General features: G+C 38.1%; 1 protein-coding gene across 1 annotated transcript in view; it reads left to right on the top strand.

The window, feature by feature from the left end:
- HHAT (hedgehog acyltransferase) overlaps window positions 1-24,920 on the top strand; it is a gene marked incomplete at both ends in the record, with an annotated part of 143,557 nt that overhangs the window by 17,321 nt on the left and 101,316 nt on the right. The window contains 2 exons of the mRNA XM_079532498.1: window positions 7,665-7,815; window positions 24,605-24,640. Coding sequence (XP_079388624.1) covers window positions 7,665-7,815; window positions 24,605-24,640 — 187 coding nt within the window. The remainder of the gene's footprint in view (window positions 1-7,664; window positions 7,816-24,604; window positions 24,641-24,920) is intronic.

Here is a 24,920-nt window from a genome sequence, read left to right as displayed (position 1 = left end):
TATGCTTTAAGCCTGGTAGTCCCAACCAAATTTTCCTTTGTATTATCTACTTATCCAAATTATATCTTGCATCTTTGGTGATAGGGAAGGTGTAGAAGAATATGCGGAAGTTCTTATTGAAATCAAGATACACAACGTCCTTGCTCCCTTCTGTGTTTCCAAAGCACAGAATCACCAAGGCTGGAAAAGACCCACAAGATCATCCAGTCCAACCATCCACTCATCACCAATAGCTCTCACTAAACCATTAGACAAGAGAAGAGGCTGACCCCCCAGCTCACTACAACCTCCCTTCAGGTAGTTATAGAGAGCGATAAGGTCTCCCTTGAGAGAACACCAGTTAGGTGATACTGAATAGAGTGCTGTTAGTCGGGCATCATGTTCCTTTGATAAATATGCTGTTCCCATTCACTTTCCTGTCCTTAATGTGTTTAAAAATAGCTTCTAAGACAACTTGCTCTGCACTTTTTCCAGGGATTGAAGAGATTCTGACCAGTCTAATTTACTGGATAGATGAAGCGTTTCCCTTAGAAAAAAATGTGACATGTCTTTCTGAGATGTTACCATATCATGGGTGTTCATTATTTAAGTTCTTTCACCAGACAGTATAAAAACAATTATTCTATCATTCAGTTTTTTCCATCTTGTATTTTTTTCTTGCTGGGTTTCTGTTAGCAATACTTAAAACAAACAAACAAAAAAACAAAACTGGCCTGAGGTTGCATATATCTTTCCATTGGCTACAAGTAGAACAGAAAGTTATTAGGGATCTATCTTTTCAGGCTATTGCCGCCTCTGCTCAGTACTGCAGCTCCCATATGGCACATAGATGTCAGTATTTCTTCTACCACTTATTATTCCTGCTATTTAAATTTTATTTCCTTTAACATTTTCCGTATGCTGCTTGTTTATATCACAGTGATGCTTGGGCTGCATTGGTCATAATGTAGGAAGAATTCAGTTCAGTCTTTGATATCAAAACAGATGGAGTTGCCCCTGTTTTTTTCAATGCAGCAGAACAATGAGAAGAGAGCAGTGTCAGAGATGGTAAAACCAATTGTCATTGTTTTTGATATGGCCTTTCAGAATACTGCTCATGTCCATACTGAGATGTTTTTAGGTGACTGACTTGCAGCTCTTCACAGGCTGCTGCTTCAGATACTGGAGAAGAAATGCCATGTGCATTAACCAAAAATCTGCATTGTATTGGTTTGAATAAAGCGTACTTTCATGCTGAATATATTATCATCTTCTGTTTCATTAATGGCCAGTGTTTGGTAGTAAGAGTAACTTTCAAAGGTGTCAGTTTCCTACATGGGGGAGAAGGTAAGAGTTTGCTTTGGTTACAGATGCCTTTAGGTATCCAAATGTTAACTCTATGGGGTAACATCAGATACAGATTTTCTCAGGTTGGCTCCTATATTCCCCCTGAAATGAGAACCTAGCATTTCAGTGTCAAAGGGTGCTGCTGGAGTGCTTGCAACTCTGCCCTGGCTTGCTATGTGGATCCGGGGTTTAATTCAGTGACTCTTATGGGTCCCTCCCAGCTTTGGATATTATGTGATTCTATATGGAAAGTACAATGGACAAATAATATGAATTCCATGATTTTGTCTCTGTTCTGCATCTCATTCTGGCAGCATTGGTCAGATTATCTGAAAAGGTTGAACACTTTCAGAAGTAATGACATAGCAGGAAGACCCATGTGGCATGAAAATGAAAACCATGATAATTCATTATGTTCAGATTTTAAAGTTGATTGGATTTAATTTGCTTCCTTCGTGTTTTGCATAGTTAAAAGGAAGATTGAAGCTGCTACGCTGAAGCAGACCAGAGATCCATCTAGTCTAGTGACTAATGTGTGGCCATGGCCTTTAATGAAGTCTGGGAGAAGAAAGAACATAAAACGAAATAAAAGGCAGATAAATTGGCAATCCCTTCCACTTCGTATTCTTCAGGCTTCTGTAGCTGAATAACTAATTTGCTAATTTGTGCAATAACAGGTAGTTCAACAAGATCTTAAATAGAAACCAGTGGCTTCTTTTCTTTGCTGTTACATAGAATGTTAATGGTAAAATCCATTCTGCTGTTACATACTGTCTGGAATAGATTTGGTAATTTGTGTATTTAAATCTGATTCTGAATATTTAGAGGTTAAAAAACACTATTTTCTTTTTGAGGCTTAATGTTAATTTTCTTGTTCAGCACCAATTACTCTGCTCATCTAACAGAGCTTGATTTTTTTTTTTTTTTAACAAGGTATAGGGAATGATGAAAGCCAGAGTTCTACTTGAATACATGTGTGACAATTGTCATGCAGGGTTAATCTAAAATGTTAGTAAAGGCTGTGATTGTGAAAATATATTTGACCAGGAATGTAGATATGTGTGTATTTTGTCAGAGGTGATTCTTTGATGTAGAGGTGTACGTCGGATTTGTGCACATGTGATGAGTGTTCTGTGCACTTAATGTGTTGTTCTTAAGCATATGTGACTTGTTCTTTCTGGTGAAGTATGCACAGTTTACTGTGTTGGTTAATTGTTATTGTTATTAACCAGCTTCTAGTGTGCTGAAGGCATATTCTGCCTTTGGCTGAAATGCTGGTTATATAAAAATAATCTTGAATGATATGATCTGTTCAAGGGTAGAGCTGCCTGATTGAATTTGTAATTGGTGAATTTCCTGTTTTGATTTCCTAAAAGAAAAATATAAGTTCCTCTTTGAAACAGCAAGACCTACGGAGCAATCCATGTAAGCCAGATATGTTATGATTCTCTTTCTAATAAGCCCATACATAGAATATTGGTTCCTCAGTTCATTCTGAAGAACCACTCAGTGTTTTGTGATTGAAATTAGGATGTCTCTGTGTCCATTTAATGGTAATGAAATACTAACAAAGTCTGAGATTTCTTTCATCATGTATGATAATGATAAGGAGAATCTGATTAAAATACTTGGTATCTTGGTGTCTGCTTTGGGAAGTGGAATGTAAGCATGCATCAGAAATCTTAATAACATTCTCTAAAACATTGGATAGTTCACTGTTTTAAAGAAGTGAGTGAAAATGCTAGATAAGCTTTCTGAGGGTTAAAAGTCAAATAATATTGGCAGTTAACCCTACTCTTACTGACTGGTATATTGACTGTATATATTCAGGGAGATATATGTCTGTGTATACATGCGGCCAGTTTGCTGCAGTGCAGATCCATATTCTTTCGTGGAGCTTTTCATGCATGAGGGTCTGCATAATATACCTTCATTTTTTGTAAAATGTGAGAAAAGGAGTAAGTGAGCCCTTGAAGCTCAGTATTTTGAAGTTGATGGTATGACCACAAGTTCTGAGCCGTGTTTCTTACTAGACTTCTGTCATGTGTCAGTAACCCTTTTAAAATGGCTGCGTGTTTGACTGTAATACGCATTTTCTACTTGTACCTGCTCTGGTTATTGATAGAAACAAGCATCTACAATTCTTAATGCTGCAGGGTTGGGACTCCTGTGAAAAAGGGGAATGTATGCTTTCATGCTCATGCCTCATCAATAATGCTGCAAGCTAAAGTACAGTTCTTGACCATAAATGTGCTTTGGTGATGGGTTATGGACAGAAAAGTTGTTTTTAATCCCTAGGTCAAAGATTTCTGTCACTTACAGAAATGATCTATCTGATAATTTCAAAAACTATTAGGCTAAGTTTGGGAGGGGGGGGGGAGAGGGGGAGGTTGCGAATGTTTTAATAATCCTTGAAAAAGCTCTGAAATTCATGAAATGCAGTTTTGGAGCAAATTTGGAGAATTTAGAACTGTGAAGGTTTAGAAATGTGTGTGTTGTTTTTTTTTTTTTAAGTCAAGGAAAATTTAGAATACTTTAAAAGGATTGCAAGTTGAGAAATTGAAAATACCAATTTTTATACTTAATTTAATCTGAGATTTTGAGCAGCTTGACTGTTGAAGTGCATGGAACTGAGATTGTATGGGTGTTTTAAATCAATATTTTAAAACCCTTAATGCATTTTAGTTCTCACAAAACTTGAACTTGATTGTGAACCCCTCGAGGTCATTTATTTTAGGAAAAAGATGTACTTTTTGCAATATTTTTTCTCTTAAATGTTTTTAATATACAGGTGATATAGCTTCTAGGCTTTGTTTCCAATTTAAAATAATGTTCTTTCAGCAGTTCTTTTTAAGCTTTAAATAGAACATTAGTGAACAAAGCGTAGTACTGATAATGAATTTGAGTATTTTCGTATTGATTATGAATCTCTTTTAATTTTATGTTTTTATATCAGATGAAGCAGTGTACTTCTGGCTGCTTTGTGCTATAATAGTGTGAATACAAAGCAGCTGGAATATCTCAGGTATGCAAAGAGGGTTTGAAGCCTGTGCAAGTTGCCAGTGCAGACCAGCTGTTGCACGGCTGTGAATCTTGCCGCCAGATTTTCAGTGTGTGGCCCAGAACTCACACAGCTGGGATGAGTTGAAGACCAGCATGAATTTCGTTCACATCTTGACAGGGAGCTTTACATCACTGATCTTGGGAGCATTAGAATTGCCACACACACACAGCAGCCAGTGTGCCAGGTGATGATGTCAGTGATGTGATGCCAGTGCTACTGAGCTATCTGCTGATTACCAGTAGTCACAACTAGTAAGACTAATATTTCTTACAACTTCACATGTAAAAATTCTGAATTTTCCATCATTGTATTTAAAAATTTAATGTATTGATTGTTCTAAATCTCAGGAGGGTGGTAGTCTGGGTCACTAAATCTTCATCCGTCATGCACAGCCAATGGATTTTGAATTTTACCAGGCACAGACAACTATAATCTTTATAATCAGTTTGTGTGGGTGTCAACATTCAGCTCTCCAATGAAATTTGCCATAAAAGAAATGAGAAATTGGATGAGATAGGAATGAAACCAGAAAGTTGGCTGTATAAATATTTAGTGGTAATCTAATGTGTAGCTGACTGGCTACTATCCAAATAGTTCTTAGGATTGTTTGTTTTCTTCCAGGAAAGAATGTTATTGAATATTAAATGACTACTTCCCTGAAGGAAAATGCCATAAGCTTCATGTCTAGGTATTTTTTTTCTGCTATCAGTTTCTATCTTGTATGGCACAACTGTTTCTTATATCATGCTCGTGGATGGTAATATTAAAACTAAAAATAGCAGATTGCAGCAACAAAATGCTGGGCATGTGTAAGCCAGCAGGAGTTTTGCAATTGACGCTACTAGAGCCAGAATTTTACCCTAGGTTATTATATACTAGATTAGATTTTCAGTGTTTAACTTTTGGTCATCATCCGTAGTACAATCGTTAGTCAACAGAAAGCAAAAGGGATGCTTTGACTTGGGGGGGAAAAAAGGCAGAAGCTTTAAGTGTTCATATAGTCTTAGACTGCTGGAGTCAGTTTGAGAGTTTAGTCTCTAAGGAAAGTGTGCTGGAAGACTTTGAAATTGTATTAAATATCCAAAGTGTTCCGAGTCACAAGATTGTTGCTATCAGTGAGAGAAGGTAAATCACTGGAATGGTAGGAGATACAACAACGGCATTTTCTTGTTTTTTACTCTTACAAATTATTTTCATTTTCCCTCCTTTGAGATTGGATTTCTAACATCAAATGACAATCAGGGGAGAGTCAGTGGAAATTCTGGGAGAGTAAACTCCCATGGGTTTCAATGAAGATGGTGGCCTCTGCTTTTTAGTGTATTTTGTTTTATACAATTATTGCTCAAATTCCATTTTACTCAGCTAAATAACATTTAGAATACTCACGTGAATCATCTTTCTTCATTTACAACTGGAAGCATTCAGAGATGTTTAAAAGGTCATCTTTTTCCTGTGTTCCACACTGCCACCAAGTTCTGATATTTAAAAAAAACCATAGCTGGGCTTTATTTGGTTTGGGGGTTTTCTGGTTACTTGTGTATTTACAACTTAAAAAAAAAAAAAGTTTTGCTCTGTTATTGTGAATCTTAGTGCTACTTTTTATTTTTTTACTGACAATCGGAACTCTCATCGCTGTTACAACCTTTTATGCTTCTTAAATAACAGGCCAAATATTGTCAGACTCAGCATGAAATTATGAGCTGTCAAGACTGACAGTTGGCAGTTTCAGGGTGCCTGAATTTGTTACTGCCAATTCTAAATTTTCTATTCTAAGGCTGTGATTCACAGCAGTAATAACTCTTTAAGCATAGCTAGTCTGATTTTCATCTTACCTGTGTGAGACTGCTTACCACAGCAGCAACAAATTTTCACCTGGGGTTGGGCTGTGAACCAGTACACCACCAAAATTTCACTTCAGACTGGTTTTAGTTGGAATTCTGCATGTCCCCTAGATGCCACCATGCCTGACCTGTGGGCTGTGCCCTGCTGCTGCTTCATGATGGCAGCGACTCTGCCCCAGGTGTGCAACCATCTCTCAGCACTAACAACATTGGTGCACCATTCACCCCATTTGGGCTGAAACCAGGACACGTTTGGAAATATTCCCAACAATATTCTGTTGCATATTGTTGCTGTGTGACCGATGACAGCATTAGGGCAGTCTGACAAAATGGCATCTGATGTGGAAGTGCGTATGAAGCAATGGTGTGTCATTGAATTCCTCCATGTGGGGAAAAAATGGTACCCCCTGATGTTCATCACTGCTTGTTGAATGCTTATGGAGGCCAAGCAATGAATGTGAGCACTGTGAGATGGTGGGTGGTGCGTTTCATCAGTGGCAACAGTGACAGTGGGTCACCTCCTCTGGTGGAGATTGTTATGAACACAGCATGTAGGCTCTTGTTCATGGCTGTTGAAAATGCATAACTAATGGTGCTGACTATGTTGAGAAAGAATGTTTTGTGGCTGAGAATGTGCTCTATTAAATGCTGTTGTTGTGCTCTTTGTATCAGTTGTTGTTTCCATAAAGATCATAGAATCATAGAATGGCCTGGGTTGAAAAGGACCACAGTGATCATCAAATTTCAACCCCCCTGCTATATGCAGGGTCACCAACCACCAGACCAGGCTGCCCAGAGCCACACCCAGCCTGGCCTTGAATGCCTCCAGGGATGGGGCATCCACAAAAATGATTAGGATGCATTAGTTTTGGGGTAAACTTCATAGGTGCAGCCCTAGGTGATACTTTCAGTTAACGCAGCCTCAGACAAGCCAAAAGTTTAGACACCAATGCCATAGGATGTTTGCAAAGCTCTTGGGCAGAGCTGCAGTGATGGCCATCATTCATAGCTCTGTGAAGAGTGTATGTGATGATGCTGTACATGTCCAGTGCTTACTTATTTTGACAAAGGTGAAAATTTGTTGCTGCTGTGGTAAATATTAGTCACTTGTGTCAGTAAGTTCTGATCTTTTGCACAGTGCCAGTATTTGGTTTTTGTAGCTGTCAGTGCTCGCAGTCCAGTGAGATCTTGAAAGTGGAATTACGGGTGCTTACTTATGCCTTTGTATTGGAATAATAGTACTATTCTTTGTGTGTCAGAAGTCATAACTGCATGTGCTTCCGTGTCCTGTACGTGTTACAAAATCAGGAATTGTTTGCTTTAGGCTTTTGAATAATGAATGACTATTTGGAAGTTATCAGTATCTGTAGGTTTTAAAAATATGACAAGAATTGTTTAAGACATGAGTTTGGTGTGGTGGTTTTGTTTTTTAGGTGGTGTGGCTTTAGCTCAAGTATTATTTTTTTACGTGAAGTACCTCGTTCTGTACGGTGTTGCTGCCCTCCTTCTCCGGATGGATGGACTCAGACCTCCAGCCCTTCCTCGCTGTGTGAGCCTGATGCACAGTTTTACTAAAATGTGGAGGTTAGTCACTATTACTATTTAGTAATTTTCCTAGTGATTTATTTCTATCAATATATAAGAAACGTGTGTAAGTGTGTGCACTTCCATGGCTGCAGGTATCCTTTCTTGCACTTTTGTGTGCTTTTCCTCTCCCTGTGATTTATCTTTTTCACTTCTAGCTGAACTTAATTTTGTTAGTTACTTTAATCACACTGCAAAGAAAGAGCAAAGCAACCCTCCTCATGTTTGTATTCTCTTCATGGTTAGACTGGAACCACTTAGTGTCACTAGCATAGCACTTGCTTTTTCCAGATGTCTATTAAATAAGACTTTTTCAGTCTTGATCCAAAACCCACATTTCAGCTGGATTTTTATCCAGAGAAGGAAAAGAAATTCTAGTTAGTTACATTATGAGGGAAGTTCTGGATATAATGTTTTAATATGTTGGGTCATGCAATAGAGGATCTTCAACATATTGAAAATAAGATGAAAGAATGATAATTCCTTATTTATGAAAATATGGATCTACTTTGTTTTTCAAGTGTTTCTGCATAATATTTCTCACACACACACACAAAAAAAGCGAGCTTTAAATCTTAGTGTTGCTTTAAATCACTGCTCACTGAGCAAACCTGAGGCCCTCAGTATAGGAAGAGTGCAGGGCTGTTGGAGTGGGTCCAGAGGCTGGAGCACCTCTCCTATGAAGGCATACTAAGGGAGCTGGGCTTGTTCAGCCTGGAGAAGACTGCGGGAGAGACCTCATTGTGGCCTTCCTGTACTTGAGGGGAGCTTACAAGCAGGAAGGGGACTGACTTTTTACGTGATCTGATAGTGGTAGGGCAAGGGGAATGGCTTCAAACTGAAAGGGGAGGTTTGGGTTACCTGGTAGGAAGAAATTTTTTATTCAGAGGATGGCACAGCTGCCCAGAGAAGCTGTGGTACCCCATCCCTGGAGGCCAGATTGGATGGAGCCTTGGGCATCTCTGTCCATGGCAGAGGGGTGGAAATGGAAGATCTTATGGTCATAAGCCATTCTATGATTTTCCCTGAAAACTATCTCCCAAGTGAATTCTTCTTGGTGTTTAGCCTATGCGTAATAGTTGATGCACTTTATTTCTTTCCTCCTCTTCTCTACGTCCTCTTCCCGTGCCCCAGACCTCCAGAAAGATTGTTTGGCTTTTTAGTACAGACACTTCTCTCTTTCATTCTGTTAGCATAGAGCCTAGCACAATGGGGTTTGTCTGTTTTGATGTCCGACTGGTTTGTGATATGAACAAACATTTTTCATTTTAGTCATGATAACAGTGGGCCTGTTACTATCTGGGCTTTCTTGGGTGAAATTTTCATTTTGTTTCCTGCTTGAAGCTAGTTGTAACAAGAAGACTTTATGGTTTATAATGGTTTGAAACTGTTACTAATTTGTATTTGGATAAGAAATGCAGCTTAAATAGGATGGATAAAGCAGATGAGTTGTTGAAGAGTGACTTGAGTGACTAGTAAACTCCTAGGTTTAAATAGTCTTCCAGAAAGAGTTTGAACTGAACTTCTGACCTACGGAATTAATTTTAGAAATGTGTGTTTTTCACTGGCCAGTCTCCTGAGAGCTTTATCTCATGACCCTTACAAGCAGGGTTTCAAACAACAGTATTTTTTTAATTCCTCTTCCTGTTGTTATGTCTGGGATTCTGGGCATTGCCAGAGAGGTGTCAAATGAAACTGAACTTCAGCAGAAATAATTACACTGCTTTGTCAGGTAATTGTAACAAACAATGCAAGAAGTATTCCATGCTTCAAAGGTGGGTGTGTTGTATCACATCAAAAACATTTGCTGTTCTCTTATAAAATATTCATAAAATTTTTCTTCATGACAAAATTGAAAAGTATCAAAGTAGTAAAGTTTAATTATCTCTGCAGAAGGAAAAATGAAAACAGCTGATATCTCTCATTTGCCCAAAGTTTTGTTCATATATGTAGCAAACGTTCACTACCAGTAATAATACAAATATTCTGGAGATGGGATTTGTTTGCTAGCTTAGTAGGTTGAAAAATCAGTTAATGTACAGTTGAGTTTGATTTCTTGCTTTCAAAGCTATATAGGCAGTAGAATTCCCTGTGGCTGCTAGTGAATTATGGGTCATTCTTACTTATCTAAAAAATTCTCACGTAGCTTTCCCTATGAATCCCAGAATTATGATGCTCTTATGCCTTTGCAGTAAAAATCATGAATCTCTACTACAGAGGCTAGCAGTCTTTATGTGCTCTGTTATGCTGCATAGGAACATCATTGTTAGAAGTGGAAATAGCTTTTTTTTTATCTCTAGTAGGTGGATGTCTGAAAAGGACCAATGTAGACAAAGTACTGAAGTGATGAGATTTCCTTTAAAAGCTATGAAAAAGTAATGATGAAAGCAAATAGCTTGTTGTGAGGTCTTGTGAGCAGTGAGCTGTTTCCTTGAAGTGCTGAATACTGGTGGTTGTAATTTGGAGATTTGTAGTTTTTTTTAATTAGTATTTCTAACAACACTATTATAGACTAGCTCAAACATAAATGTTAATAACATCAGGCCTAATTTTAAGTTTCTTTTTTAATAAAATTATGGCTGAGTATTGCTTAAGATTGTTAGAGCCAGACTGGGGAATGGGACAACCCAGGCAACATAAGGGAGTGCACTGTCACCTGTTGGCTAACATCTGCAGTACTGCTCAGAGGAAGCCCTTGTGGTTGCTTGACTTGCTCTTGTCCTTTTCAGTGGCATCCATTGTAGGCAACTCTCAGACTTGGGCTATTACAGTAGATAAGGCTCTTAGAAGACCCTGCATTGCCATTTTAATATCTTTAAATTATTAGCAGTGCATATTACAAAAGAAACAAGATAGCCTGATGAGAAAAACAACATGAATGCCACGATATAAGAAGGGCAAATATGCCACTGAACAGACTTCCACCACCACCTTTTGTCCTTGGAGCATATCAACAAAAGATCTGGATGTGACAAATCCAGATCAGTGCAACTTAAAATCAGTATGTGCTGTCATTATTCACTATGTAATACTGCAGGTAGAAGAGCTCTCAATGAGGAAGGGAAGAAAAATGTAATGGTTTGTTGTCTAAAAGTTCTCTGGAGCAAAGTAGTTACTAGAAAAGCAAATCAGGTGTTCTGCATCCTCCTTTATAACGTTAAATGCTTAACTGAATTGTCCATTCTTCCAAACTTAGAAATAAGGGTCTCTAATTAAAAAGAATTGTGTTTTATAATAGATAGAGTAATCTGCGTTTTCTTTAATCAAGATAATCTCCTGAGTAAAAATAATAATAATAATTAGCTATCTTTCTTCTTGCTTCATGGTTAACATAAATACTGAATGTGTTGCTATGGTTTCAGTTTATCATAATCTTGGCAAATGTGTAGTTGCAGAGCTAAAAAAAAAAAAAAGTATAACCAAGGTAATACCATTCAAAAGTTTGACTGTAGTTGTCAACTTAATTTTTTATGTCTGTTTTATCTTGTATAGGTCACAAATAAGATAAAATTTATTGTTGTTAGCAGGGGTAAAAGCAAATTAGCGAAGCATGGGAAAGAAACTATTGCTGGAAGTTTGAGTGCTTTCAAAGAATTGCTACACAACTTCTCAGGCTGGGAACCAATAGTGTAGTGCAACTGGAGAAAGATGTGCTAGTTAGAGCATGGCTGAAAGTTGCAAATTGATTTAATGTGGAAAAATATCCTAGCAGGGAAATAAAGATGTGGAAACTAGAGAAAAATAGCACCTAACAAATCCTACATTAAATCTCACTTATTGATGAACAGCTTTGGCAAGGTGTTCCACAGTGAAACTTGCTAGTTCATAGTTTACAACAATGTTTAGCACAAATGCTGTTCCTGGTGTGGGGGGGAAGGGAGGTTACCATTTCAGTGTTTCCATACTACATTACCGAGTGCCTTAAGTGCTTTTCTCCTGTTCTCTAAAGATTTTGGACACGTTGATCTGATACATTTTGACATGTCATGGGAGTAACATGGCATAAATATCTCATTATCTCAGGTCAGAGTCTGATACCAGGCTTGCAGAAACATGACTCCTCCTCTTCTTCTATGCCCCTCCACCTTAAAATCTGCACATTCCCAAGAGTCTTATCTGCAAGTAAGCACTAAAAATGCTACAGCAGTCATTGTCAAGAGGATCAGGTATTTTGATGTGATTTGCTTTGTGTCTATCCTATAATTCCAGACAGCTATTATTTGAAAGCTTTCTGCTCCATAAAGGGACTTACCCAGCAGCTGGCACTGAGAGACGAGAAAAGGGAAGACAGGCTTATGCATCTTTACTTTTTCTCTGGAGGTTAGGACTGTCATTCTTGGTCTACTCCTAGCCTTTGGTTTGGAAAGAAGACGTTATCCAGTGTGTTTCAGAGACAATCCAGTAAAACAAAAATGTGTATTTTAACCTTCTAACTTCTCATGAGAGGGGGGGAAAAAAAAAAAGCTAATGTCATGGCACTTCTGCTTAAAAATCAAAAGGCAACTTTTCCTTATTCTGTATTTTCAGAGGTGATCTGTGAAATATGGAAGAATCATAGGATGGTTTGGGTTGGAATGGACTTTAAGATAACCCAGTTCCAGCCCCCCTGCTTTATTTAGAAAGGGACACCTCCCTTTAGACCAGGTTGCTCACAGCCCTGTTCAGCCTGGCCTTGAGTACTTCCATAGATGGGCCACTCGCAGCCTCATAGTGGAGCCTGTTCCAGTGTCTCACCACTCTCCCAGTAAATAACTTTTTTCCTGATATCTAGTCTAAATCTTCCCTCTTCCAGTTTAAAACCATTTCCCTTGGTCCTGTTGCTACCTGCTCTTATAAAAAGTTCCTCACCAGCTTTCCCGCAGGCCCCTTTCAAGTACTGGAAGGCTCTATAAGTTTTTCTTGGAGTCTTCTCTATGCCTAAGAGTCCCACCTCTCAGCCTGTCTTCATAGGGGAGGTGCTTCAGCACTCTGATCATCTTCATGAGCCCTCCTCTGGACCTGTTCCAGCAACACCATGTCCTTCTTGTGTTGGTGGTCCCAGAACTGGATGCAGTACTTCAGGTGGGATCTCAGGAGAGCAGGATAGAGGGGCAGAATCAACTCTGTCGACCTGCTGGTCACACTTCTCTTGATGCAACCCGGGATACAATTACCTTCTGGGCTGCAGGTGCACACTGCCAGCTCATGTTGAGTCTTCCATCAATTGGCACTGTCAAATCCTTCTCCTCGGGACTGCTCTCAAGCCATTCTCCACCCAATCTGTATCTGTGCTTGGAATTGCCCCGACTCAGGTGCAGGACCTTGTGCTTGGCCTTGTTGAACTTCATGAGGTTGACATGGGCCCACCTCTCAAGCCTGTTCAGGTGTCTCTGGATAGCATCCCTTCCCTCTAGTGTGTCAACTGCATCACTCAGCTTGGTGTCATCTGCTAACTTGCTGAGGGTGTACTTGATCCCACTCTCCATGTCACCTACAGAGATGTTAACACTGGTCCCAACACCAGTCCCCGAGTAAGGCCACGTATCACCTGTCTCCACTTGGACACTGAGCTGTTGACTGCAACTCTCTGAATGCAACCATCCAGCCAATTCCTTATCCAGGGAGCAGTCCAATTATCAAATCCATTTTTCTCCAGCATGGCAACGCGGATGTCACGTAGGACAGTATCAGATGCTTTGCACAAGTCCAGGTAGATCATTATTACACAAGGATTATTTTAAAACAACATTTAATTTAAGCAGAATCTCATCTGCAGTGTTGAAATGACCTTGTGTTTGTAAGGAAGGAGAAATTGTATTGAAATAAATGGATAAAATAAATGGATATCACCAAAGTGTGCAGATGCATGAATACCTCAATGAACATAAGCTGTTAAGCTTTCTTTTGCCTCTTCTAACAGTGGAAGTCAGATTTCTTTTGTGGTCTGTGTGTCTTTTTTGGTCAAGTGTACTGAGTTAGAGAAAAAGAGAATTTTTATAGCATTATACTTTCATAGCCTTATCTAATAAGAAGGCAAGCAGAGGAGTGGTCATTGACTTTTTTTTCCCCTTACAGATGTGGGATAAAAATTTTGGATATAATTTTGACCTTGTGGAAGTCACTGTCAAACCCTTGATTGGATTTAGTGATTCTAGGATTAGACTTTAAGAACTCTGCTGGCACTGGACTTAAATGGACTTGCTGAGTGAAGCAGATCTGTAAGTGCTGGTAGCATCAGTAGGACATAAGAATTTACAAAATATGAAGTAAATGCTTGAGAGGGCCTTTCATAAAAATAATGTTTCACATCTACTTTTTTTCTTTTTTTAAACTGAGGCCTAAGGAAATGTTTCATAACTGCAAGTAGCTCAGTAGGGACAGCAATGTTACTGTCTGTTCAATTAAGAGGATTGGTTTGGAACGTGTACTTAACTACACAGTTGATAAACATCTCTAATGCCAAATGTGTCTGAAATAGTTACTATTTAACTGTGCTGTAATTAGTGAAAACTGAACATTTGTTTATTATTGTGTTGTCTCAGCTGTTTCGGGAAGGGTAAATGGTCACATTTCATCACATTTAACCACAGTTATGTGAATTAGAAAACAAGAATGATAAAAACAACTGTTAGGTTTGGAAGACTTACTTTTGGTTCAGTTATTATAGGAAGTAGTAAGTTAGTAAAATGTAATTCATCACGTTTTTGTTGTGAAAGCATTTTAGTTAGGAGGATTTCAGATACAGATAATGTTGTATGACATCTCATGTAATATGCTACTTATGACATATTTATATTATGCATTTGTTTATTATGTTTTGTTAATTATACTATACCCTAACAGATACTTCTATTTATTTAGAAGATCAAATTCTAGCAGCACTGAAAAATGTTATTGTAACAAACTGCACCCAAGCCTTGGTTTCTGTAGTTGTGTTTGGAAGTCTCACTAGTATAAGGCGATTCTTTGTGTGAATGTCACTTAATATTCTTTGTACTTGTACTAATTTTTTCTAATCCTGATGTTCACTGTTGGATCATATCATGCATGTGATGTAAACATAACATTCAAACATTAAGCCTGTGTGCCAATATCAGAATACTTAAGCTGCTTGTGCGGCTGCTGGGTGTTCATTTAACTACAGAATTGTTACATGCTTTTTGGTATTGAAATAACATGTTTCTAAGTTGAAAAATAACATCTTTTTTTGATTTACTGACCTGTTGTATTTTTCATTAACGTTTATGATGTTTAAAACCAGACTGATCTGTGATGTGTTCCTTTTAGCTAATATGTCACCTGAGCACATGAAAGATGTGTCAGTTCCGGACTGGTTAGTCATTGCCTCACTGATACAGACAACAGTTAACTGCTTTTGACATCAGCTAAATTAGTGCAAGCTACAGTTCCTCTTGCCTACTATGAAGCTCAATTTGTTCGTTATGATAAGTTTTAAAAGCCTCCTTAAATCTCTTCAGTAGAGGAAAAAAAATCTATTATTTGTCTCTTAGGAGTGCAAAAAGAGGTCATAACAAAATGCCTTAATCGGTCTTGTGTCTAAATTGCATAATTACTGGAATTTTATCTGTGTAGTAACTGCTTTGATACTGAAATTTGAAATTGCTTGGCTTTTTTTTTTTTTAATGAACGTGCCAAGCCCACCTACTGCTTATCACTCATGAAGCCCATCCTTTCTAATATTAGGCATGAGATCAGCATAGATAGACTATTACTGCTGCACACATTTGGCAAACAGCACTTTGCTCACAACCGCTATAGAAAAATGAATAATAGCTATTAATAAACTTTGTTCCATTTGCAGCAAGGCTAGGGAAATCTCCTAGTAATTGGATGGTTGCTCTTCTTGGCAAGCCTTACTCAAGGAAAACTGAAGGAAATCTCACCCTATGGGAGTTTGCCAATAATGGGCAGGCATTAGGCTTCAACCATTCTCCAGGAGATACTGCAGATTTCTGAAGAGTCAGGGAAGGCAGGAAATTAAAGTAGTATTTCTTCTGAAGAGTCCTAAGAGAGATTAACAGAATACGAATGAGATTTGCTCTTCTTAAGAAGGTGTCTGATGAGGTGTATCACTAAAATCCAGTGAGAGGCATACCTGAGAAAAAAGAAGTAATTTCTTTCTTGAAGCCTCCTATGTAGCCAGACCTGCGTATGACTTCATATTTACTCTAGCAATGACTGATGCCTGCTTGAAGTTGTGCTTGGGTCTCTGGCCAGGAGATTGCTTAAAAAAAATAAATCACTACCTGGAATCATTAATGCCTTACTCAGACTTTCAGCTAGAATACAAGTTGAGTGTTTTAATTGAAATGAAACAACAAAACAGATTAGATTAGGAATCTAATTTGTATGCTGGAGGCCACTAGTAGTTTATGAAATCTTTTTATGCAGTTCATGAAAAAGCTTTCTCACTGGGGCCATCCTTTAATTAAATTTAAATTGTTTCTGCTGTACAGATCTCCAACCTAAGCTAACTGCTGGTAACTTGAATGCCACAGATCTAACTCCAGGACTCTCACTGATATTCTCAAAGGTGAACGTGTCCATAACAAATGCATGCTTAAGTTGAACTGTAGCCTACAGTATGCTTAAAGTCAGTCCAGGTATTTCTGCTCCTATTGAAATTGATGAGGGTTTTGCTGCTGCATGGTTGGGATTTCACGGGAGACTCCATCCTCATAGGTATGGAAAGCCCTATTCTCTCCCTGTGACTCCGTGCAGAAAAAAAACTTTACTGCATGTAGAAGATTTGAAGTTTTCTCTATTGAGCTTTGAAACCACTGCTTATTTACAGTGCTTTTTAATGAGGTGGGACATCTGCTTCATGTGCATCTTATTGGTGCCAGGGAGCCACACAGCGCTGAGCTGAAACTAAGGATGGAGATATCCAGGACGTGCTGAACGTAGTGTTAGTGCAGGTTGTTCTAACAATGTAGGAAACCAAAAGGCAACTTAGTATTGCTGAATCACTTCAGGAAGAAATAGATCAGAAATTGGAAGTGTTTTTTCTAAAATGAAGTGTTAAGATGTCTGTATGTCCTTAAGCAAGTGTTGGAGAATATGATAAAGATATCTTTATGCATATACAAGTCCAACTTATTGTTACTATAGCAAAAAACTGCTGGTCAGACATATGATTTAAAAGCATTTGACAGTCTTCATATTTTTTCTTTCAAATAACTTGGATTTTCTTATCATCTTGGTTGAATCTTTTTTTTTTTTTTTTTTACACTGAAAAGAAAGCTGCTACTACCAGTTTGCTGCATTGCAGATAGTTAAAGCTTAAAATCACAGCTCATAAACAAAGGACAGCCTGTCGAAGATTGAGATTCAGGCTTAAACTTGTGCTTAAGATCTTGGTTTTCAGAAGTACATTCAGATCACTTGAAAAACAACTTTTTAGTTGGGTTGAACAGATTTTATTTTGTTGTATGTTTTATGGTATGACTGAGATGTTTTTGGTTTTGAAAAGGAAAAGATTTTGCTACAGTTTATTTTGAATGAATGCATGAAGAGCATTGCAGAGCCTGGAGCATATGCAATTTTGTTCCTAACTTCAGCACCATGTCAGGGAGTAAATGGTGTTATCAGTGTATGGATGGAGTTCCCCATGTGTCTTGCTCTAGTTAAGAGTCTGAAGATCATCATAGTTGTGTGTAGCATGAGTCCCCAGAAAATGTTGCAATATGGCTTTCAAGGCTCTGGGTTCAAAAGTATATTCTATAATTTGGATCAATACTTGCTAATGGTTGTTGTATTGGATCTCATTTATCAGTATTACCTGCTTCATCACATGTTTTCCTATCTTCATTTTAAAAACTATCAACAATAGACAGCTTTGTCTTTTCACTTGAATATTTTCAATTTGCTTGCTGTGTTTTTACTCAGTAATTGTCATTTTTCTGTTTGAAGTTGAGCATCTGCTTTCTAGATAGTACTTCCTAGCACAGTGCCAATTACTCTGTGTACAATGAAGCGTGCTATTTGCCATCAAAGAGCAGTTCTGCAACGAAGGTGTAAGTTTTGAGTAACCTAGAGGAAAATAGCACGTCTGAATCCATGCAAGCTGTAGAAAGATACAAGTGTCTTCTACAAAATATGGCTTTCCCGGGTCTTTATTTAATAATGAAGATGATGATGAATCAATTGGTAGCAGTCATTACTTGGAGAAAAAAGAAAACACTTATAAACAAACTTGTAGACAAACCTCTCTAGGATTTGCTATAGGAAAAGTTTGTAGTTCTTTAATTGAGACACTAAATTATAGACCTTAGCAAAGTATTTACACAAGTTTTGTATCTGTTTTCCCTATAATTATTTTATTCTCTGGACAAGGCTCAAAAATATTTTTCAAACTTATATTGCACAATTGTAATTGTGATTTGGAAGCCTTCATCATTTGCAGGTTGCTGAGTAGGGAAGTTGTCAGAGGTGGCGTTGGAGGAAAGGTTAGCTGAGGCAGAAGAAGCAGGAAAAGAAGTTTAGAGCTCCAAAGTGGATGAACATCCATCAGTTTACACACTACTCCAAGACACTGCTTGAGAAACAAGTGAAGCAGCCTATTAAAAACCTTGTGTCAGTGAAAGCAGCTATCATTCAATAATATTCTAGTCTCCAGTGCAAAATGTTCTTTTGTATAGAGGCGTAGTCAGCAACTCAGTGATGAAATGTGAGGTTTATTTGCAAAGACTGCTAATGGAAGTGCTGGTTTTGTAAATGCTTTTCTGGACTTAGGTGGAACAGTTTCCTCTGAGGGTATGTGAATGAGTCGGACCTTGTAAGGTCAAGTTTAACCATGTTTATAACAGGAGGAGCTGAGAACCTTTGTTGAAATGTTTCAGAAACTTGAAGGCTTCTTCTGAGAGATGGAGAATACCCTCAGGGTAGAGCGTACTGAAACTGTATTACATAGCAAGCCCCTTGTTGGAGTCGTCGTCATAACAAATAGCTACAAGTCTTGCTGATTAGAAGAGATCCCAGTGCAATTGCTATATTGTGCTTGTTCCAGTGAAACATGGGGTAGCATTTCTCCTTGTTTTCCTTTCTTACCTACAGAAATTACAGCATTAGGTCCTATTCCAGAGGTAACATGACTATTTTTAAGCTCTTCAGGATATTTTGGTCTACATTCCATTCTCTAGCTTTGAGGGATTGTAGACTTCTGATTTTTGAATGCTTCACAAGTGGCAAACTGTCCCTATAGGTCTACTTTGCCCAAGGTAGAACCCAAAGATAAAATGGTGTCACTCTCCCTTTGCATGCATTCAGTGCAATTTGTTAAATTGTGCATTAGTTGCTGAAAAAATGTGCTGGCTCTTAACAGAACTGGCATAGGCAAACAAATGACCTCATTTCTTAAATAAAAATATTGATGTTTCTGATAGCATAGATTATTCTAGTCCAGGAGCTCCACAGTTATAAAGATATTGCTCCTGAGAGGATGATGAACTTTCGATTGTTCAAAAATGTGTGGAATATTCCTCATTTCAGCCATAACAGCTCTTTTTGCGTTTTCCATGTCAAAAGTGTACTTTGTTTTCTGTAGCAAAGATCTGCAGGTTGGTTTGTTGTTTTTTTTTTTTTTTTTTTTCTTCAGTAAGTGTATCCTTGATATCTTGCCTTGTCTAGATGCAGAAGAAACTGTATTTTCTCTGTTAGTTTTCTTCACATATTATGTGACAACCATTAACAAATAGGTTTGAATGGCTTTCTCTTTTGGCCCTTAACCCTGTGTGCCTTGATGGGTGCGCATCGGGAATCTGATAGGGTGTTCTGCTTCTGAAAGTAATTATTTCCTGTTCTTTAGCAACATGGATTTGATTCCCTGTCCCCTGCTGTGAATCATTGGGAATGGGATCTCAGACTTGAACCTCACGAGATGGGATCTTCTAGCAAGTCAAAGGAAGTCATAATCAGTGATGCCTAGCACAGTTAATGAGCTGGTGGTGAATAGTGTAAATGTGGGGTCAGATTCTTAACTAACTTAAGGTGGTGTAACTTCAGTAGATTTAAAAGTTATGGGAAAGGATCACATAAAGAGATGAAAAGAGAGGCTTTGTACCTGTTTTTCTAGGAGTCATCAGGATTGCATTTTTTTAAATGAATGTGCTTTTGCTATTGACTGTGATTCATGTCAGCATGTTTCTACCTCTTCTTTTTTTCTTTGTTTTGTGCTGAATGCAAATTTGGAGGCAACCTGTTGTGTTGTGTGATGTCCGCTTGAAAAGCTAAAAGCACGTCTGTGAAATCATTTTTGACCATACCTTGAGGACAGAAGTGTTTGCTTGCAGATAAATTTCACAGATTTTGTTTTGGAAAAGGGCCTTGTAGGAATAGCATACATATACTGTTAGTCACTGATTTCTAGTTAAGATGCCGAGAAAAGATGCATTTGATTATGGAGGATTATATGTATAATCTTCTGCTGAAATGTATCAGAAGCTAAAACTCCCATGCTTAACAAAAGCGTTAAAGTTGCTTACAGAACTGTGATTCAAAATGCGAACTTTCAGATAAAGACATTTTTTATAAAGAAAATATCAAATTGCCTGCAGTGACTAGCGTGACTATCATAGAATCATAGCATGGTTTAGGTTGTAAGGCACCTCAGAGATTATCCAGTTCCAACTCCCAGCCATAGGCAGGGTTGCCACTCACCAGCTCAGGCTGCTCAGGGCCCCATCCAGCCTGGTCTTGAATGCCTCCAAATATGGGGTTCCACAGCTTCCCTGGGCAGCCTGTGCCAGCGTCTCACTACTCTCTGAGTAAAAAATTTCCTCTTACCATTCAATATAAATCTTGCCTCTTTTAGTTAAAAACCATTCCCCCTTGTCCTATCACTATCTGCCCACATAAGAAGTCTGTCTCCATTGGGTTTGTAAGCTCTTCTTAAGAACTGGAAAGCAACAGTGAGGTCCCCCTGGAGCCTTCGTTCTCCATGCTAAACAAGCCCAGCTCCCTCAGCCTTTCTACACAGGAAAGATGCTCCAACCCTCTGATCGTCCTTGTGGTGTCCTGCAGACCTGCAACAGTTCCATGTCTGCCTTGGGCCCTAGGCCTGACTGCAGTACTCTGGATAGGACCTCATGAGGGCATAGCAGAGTGGAACAATCGCCTCACTTGCCCTGCTGGCCAGGAAGTGGCCCAGCATGTAGCCCAGAATGCAGCTCAGGATACTGCCGTCCTTCTAGGCTGCACACATACATTGCTGGCATACATCGTGTTAAACTTTTCATCCACAAGAATCCTTAAGTCCTTCTCTGCAGAGCTCCTCTCAATGAGTTCTCCCAGTCTGTGCATATCTGGGATTACCCCCATTCAAAATGCAGTGCTTTGCACTTGGCCTTGTTGAATTTCATTAAGTTCACATAGGCCTTCTTTTCAAGCTTTTCCAGGTCCCTTGAATGGCATCCCTTCCTTCTGTAAATTATGAATTGGAAATGAAATAATATCTCCTTATACTAGCTAAATAATACCTCTTTAAACTAGCTACGATACAAAAGATACCCCATTCAAAGGCTACTGCTGCTATTTAAACTATGTTTAAATGCATCTCAAAAAATTAGAAGTGTATTATATTACTGATGTTTGAGCAGTATAGAGAGTTCAGCTGGCAAGTAATTTCTTACTCATTGCTGTGGATATCCTTTCCCTTGTTATTTCAAAGTGTATTTTTCTTTTGTAAAATTGTGCTATTTATAGGATTCAAAAAGGGTCTGTGAAGAAACTTAATGTAGTTGTGACACCATGAAGTACAAGGGCTACCAGATAAATCCTATTTTTTGCAGTCAAGCTCAACATTGAGTGAAGTTGATTGTAAATTATGATATAATATCAAATAAATGTGTTCACGTTATAGAATAATTGTCCATGTGTAAATGCCAGGTTTAATTCTGGAGGGCATCCTGGCACCCATCCATAGGTGGATTTCTGTGATGTTGAAGGAATCTTTATGAAACTATTAATACAGTTGCAGTATGATTGTTTTCTTTTTTTAATGATTAAATTTGCTTGTTTTCCAATTACCAAGTTGCAGTCCAGAACCTGTTATGCAAATCTTATTTCATTTTGATTTTTCTGTCTGAGAACAGGGAGGTAATTTCTTCTACCAGATCTGTTGCTATTGCTGTCTCACCGTATTTTCAGTTTGCTTTCTTGTAGAGTCAGAAGCACTGTGTATTTAAATATGAATAAGCAGAACAGTTGAAAGTGTCTGTGTGGTAGTGTCTTGTCAAAGCCAGCCTCCTGGAATCTTATTTTTTTTTTTAGTGTTTTTGCCTTGGGGTGTCTCTATAGGTACTTAAAAATGTACGTACCCAAATCCATAGTCTTGTGGATCACTGGTAGTACACTGAGTGCTCCTTTGTATAGTTTGAGACCATTCAGTATTGTTGGCTTTGCTTTTGGAATTAACCGATTATACTGTCCTGTGATGTCTTAGAGATATGGATGCACACTCTGATGCTAATATGCATCTTTTTGTTTGTCGCTGTGTAGTTATATCTTTAAAATACTACTTGAACAGTGGAGTATTGAGAATCTTATATAGTCAAGTGAAATGTGTTGGCAGAGCATTAAGCTGAGGAATAATGGGACTGTCTGTGCTGATTTGCACTAAGGGGAGGCTCTGATCTTTCTTCTACCTTTTTCATTTATTCCAGTAAATTGATTCTGTGCATGTTTATTTTTAATGTGGATTTTATGGAAATAATTTTGATAGCCAATATGAAATAATGATGTTATAGATCTTTTAATAGGAGTGTTATTTTGTTAAAAAATGACACAAGTCTACAGCAAAATGCTGCTTTCTCCCTTCCTATCTGAATCCACTCTGCCTTAGTTTTGTCCACCCCACTAGGCATCAGCTTTGAACATCTGAGGTTAGCAGGACCATTCAGTTACTGTGCCTATTCTAAGCTAAGTCCTTCAACGTTCACTTCAGTGTCAGATGATATGCTCATTTTCCACATCCCTGTCCTCAAGACACTTAGTATTTATTTTGTCTCTTCAGAAGATTTAGTCACAGATAAAGAAGATAGAAGATGTGGTCGTTGCTATCAGTGGTAGACAGTAGTACTTGGAAAGATGAGCTTCTCCAAGGATGTTTAAGGTAGCTGGTTACAATACAGTCATTCTCTGGAGCTGTACCACCTTCCTCTTCTCCCTGTCCCTGTACAAGAACACTGAAGTGTGTGGTCCTAAGAGCAAAAGGCTTTCAGAGCTATGGATATGGACTGTGGACAGCTCTGATGCTTAAGGCTTCTGTATATCACAGGTTATTTTAATGGTGAGTGGGAGCCAAACTGTAGCATGCTACCAAGCAGGAGGAATGCAGAAAGATAAGAGGATGCATTTTATACAGCATAACTACACAGTAATGTAACAACAATATGAAACTGGGAACGCTTTTAGGAAAGGAATAAAAAATAAAGATCTAATGATGACCACAATCATGTCTGTAGCAGAATGTTTTTTCTATCCTGGGCAGTTTCTACAAGTAATTTCTCTTGTAGAATGCACTGAGGTTAGCAGGACCATTCAGTTACTGTGCCTATTCTAAGCCAAGTCCTTCAACGTTCACTTCAGTGTCAGGGGTTGATATATTCATGTTCCACATCACATTTCTCTTGTAGATGCACTACTATCTATCCTGCTGATTTGTTAGAATTGCCCTCCATGTTAACTCCTAGAATTTCTGCAGATCATCATCTCTTCTCTGTTATCAAGGTGCCATTAATTAACAGTATCTGATTTCTCTTGATATTTCAGGTAGAAATCGACACACTGCAATAGTACTAAAATAAAATCATATTGAATTCAGATAACTGATTAGTCTTTTTGGAACAAGCTGCTCGAGTGCATAATATTTGCTTTCAGATTGTGTACGCAATGCAAGACTGTTTCAGAGCAAGTTCAGCACTGGAAATAAGATGTTTGTGTTTTTCAGTTGTACTGTTATGCACGCTATTAATCTGGGTTTGTATTGGTAGTCCCATAAAAAGGCACATACTTCAGACATTAGGTACACTTCTGAAATCAAGAGATGTTTAGTCTTCCTGTAGTGACAAGGATTTGCTTGTATGTGGTTGAGAAGCTTGTTTCTCCCAAGCTCGCAGATCAATGGAGGAAACTCAGAAAAGGAGAAAAAACAGTGGCATTAACAGCAGATGTTGCAAGTTCCCAGATTTTCAGGCACAGTTCTTGTCCTTCAGGGTGATTTAATTTGTACTTTGTCAGAAGTCATCAAAGTTATTTTCCTCCCCAGATTTGTGAGGAACGTTCTTCCAAGGCTCATATCTCTGTGTAGTCTCTGTATCTGAAGGAGAGATAAGGGGACTGATTATTCTGTAGCAAAGCAATTCCGTGCCTTTTTTTGCAGTACAAAGAACATCAAAGGAAAGAAGTATATATGTAGGTAGATCCTCTATCTGTATGGCAGGAATCAAGTAGACTTGCTGGTCATCAGGATGCTATAAAAGATTATTTCCAGTAATTAAAACTTATGCTCTCTGTGTGTTATGCTACTCTGAATGTTACTGCTTAACTGAAGAAATACTCAAGGGAAGTAAGCTTTTTGTGAGTCTAAATCTTTTCGTATGGTCATCATCTTAAATGTCATGTCATTGAATAAAGGAAATTGCATGCTAAGCTTCTTTTGTTTAGGTTTTATGAATGACACTTTTACTTGTCTTTTTATCTTGGATAATATTATTTTGAAATACTGTGTTTATATAATACCTAAGAAGTATTTTTTCATAATTAAAATATGATGAATCTTTTTATTTTACAGAAGTTTTGATGTTGGGCTCCATCGCTTTCTGGTCAGGTAAGCTAGTATTTATTTTGAATTGCAATTGCATATCAAAAAGTGTTTCTGTTACTGGTGGGGATGGCCATATAACTTTGTTGCTATTTGATGTTTTCTGTGGCAAGATTGCTGCTTATGTTTGAATTGAATATGTAGCACAATGTAAAACTCCTAAGGAGCCTCTTTAGGAGTCATTTAGGAAAACCTTGAATCAAGAAATATCAGGAGTTCCACTCATTCTGAGGAAATACTATTTTTCCTTACCTTGTTTTTTTTTTTCTTTTTTCTTTCTTTCTTT

This window comes from Tetrao urogallus (genome assembly GCF_951394365.1).
Source record: "Tetrao urogallus genome assembly, chromosome: 2".
Taxonomy (NCBI): domain Eukaryota; kingdom Metazoa; phylum Chordata; class Aves; order Galliformes; family Phasianidae; genus Tetrao; species Tetrao urogallus.
Note: the sequence above shows the minus strand (reverse complement) of the source record. Positions and strands in the feature narration are given on the sequence as shown.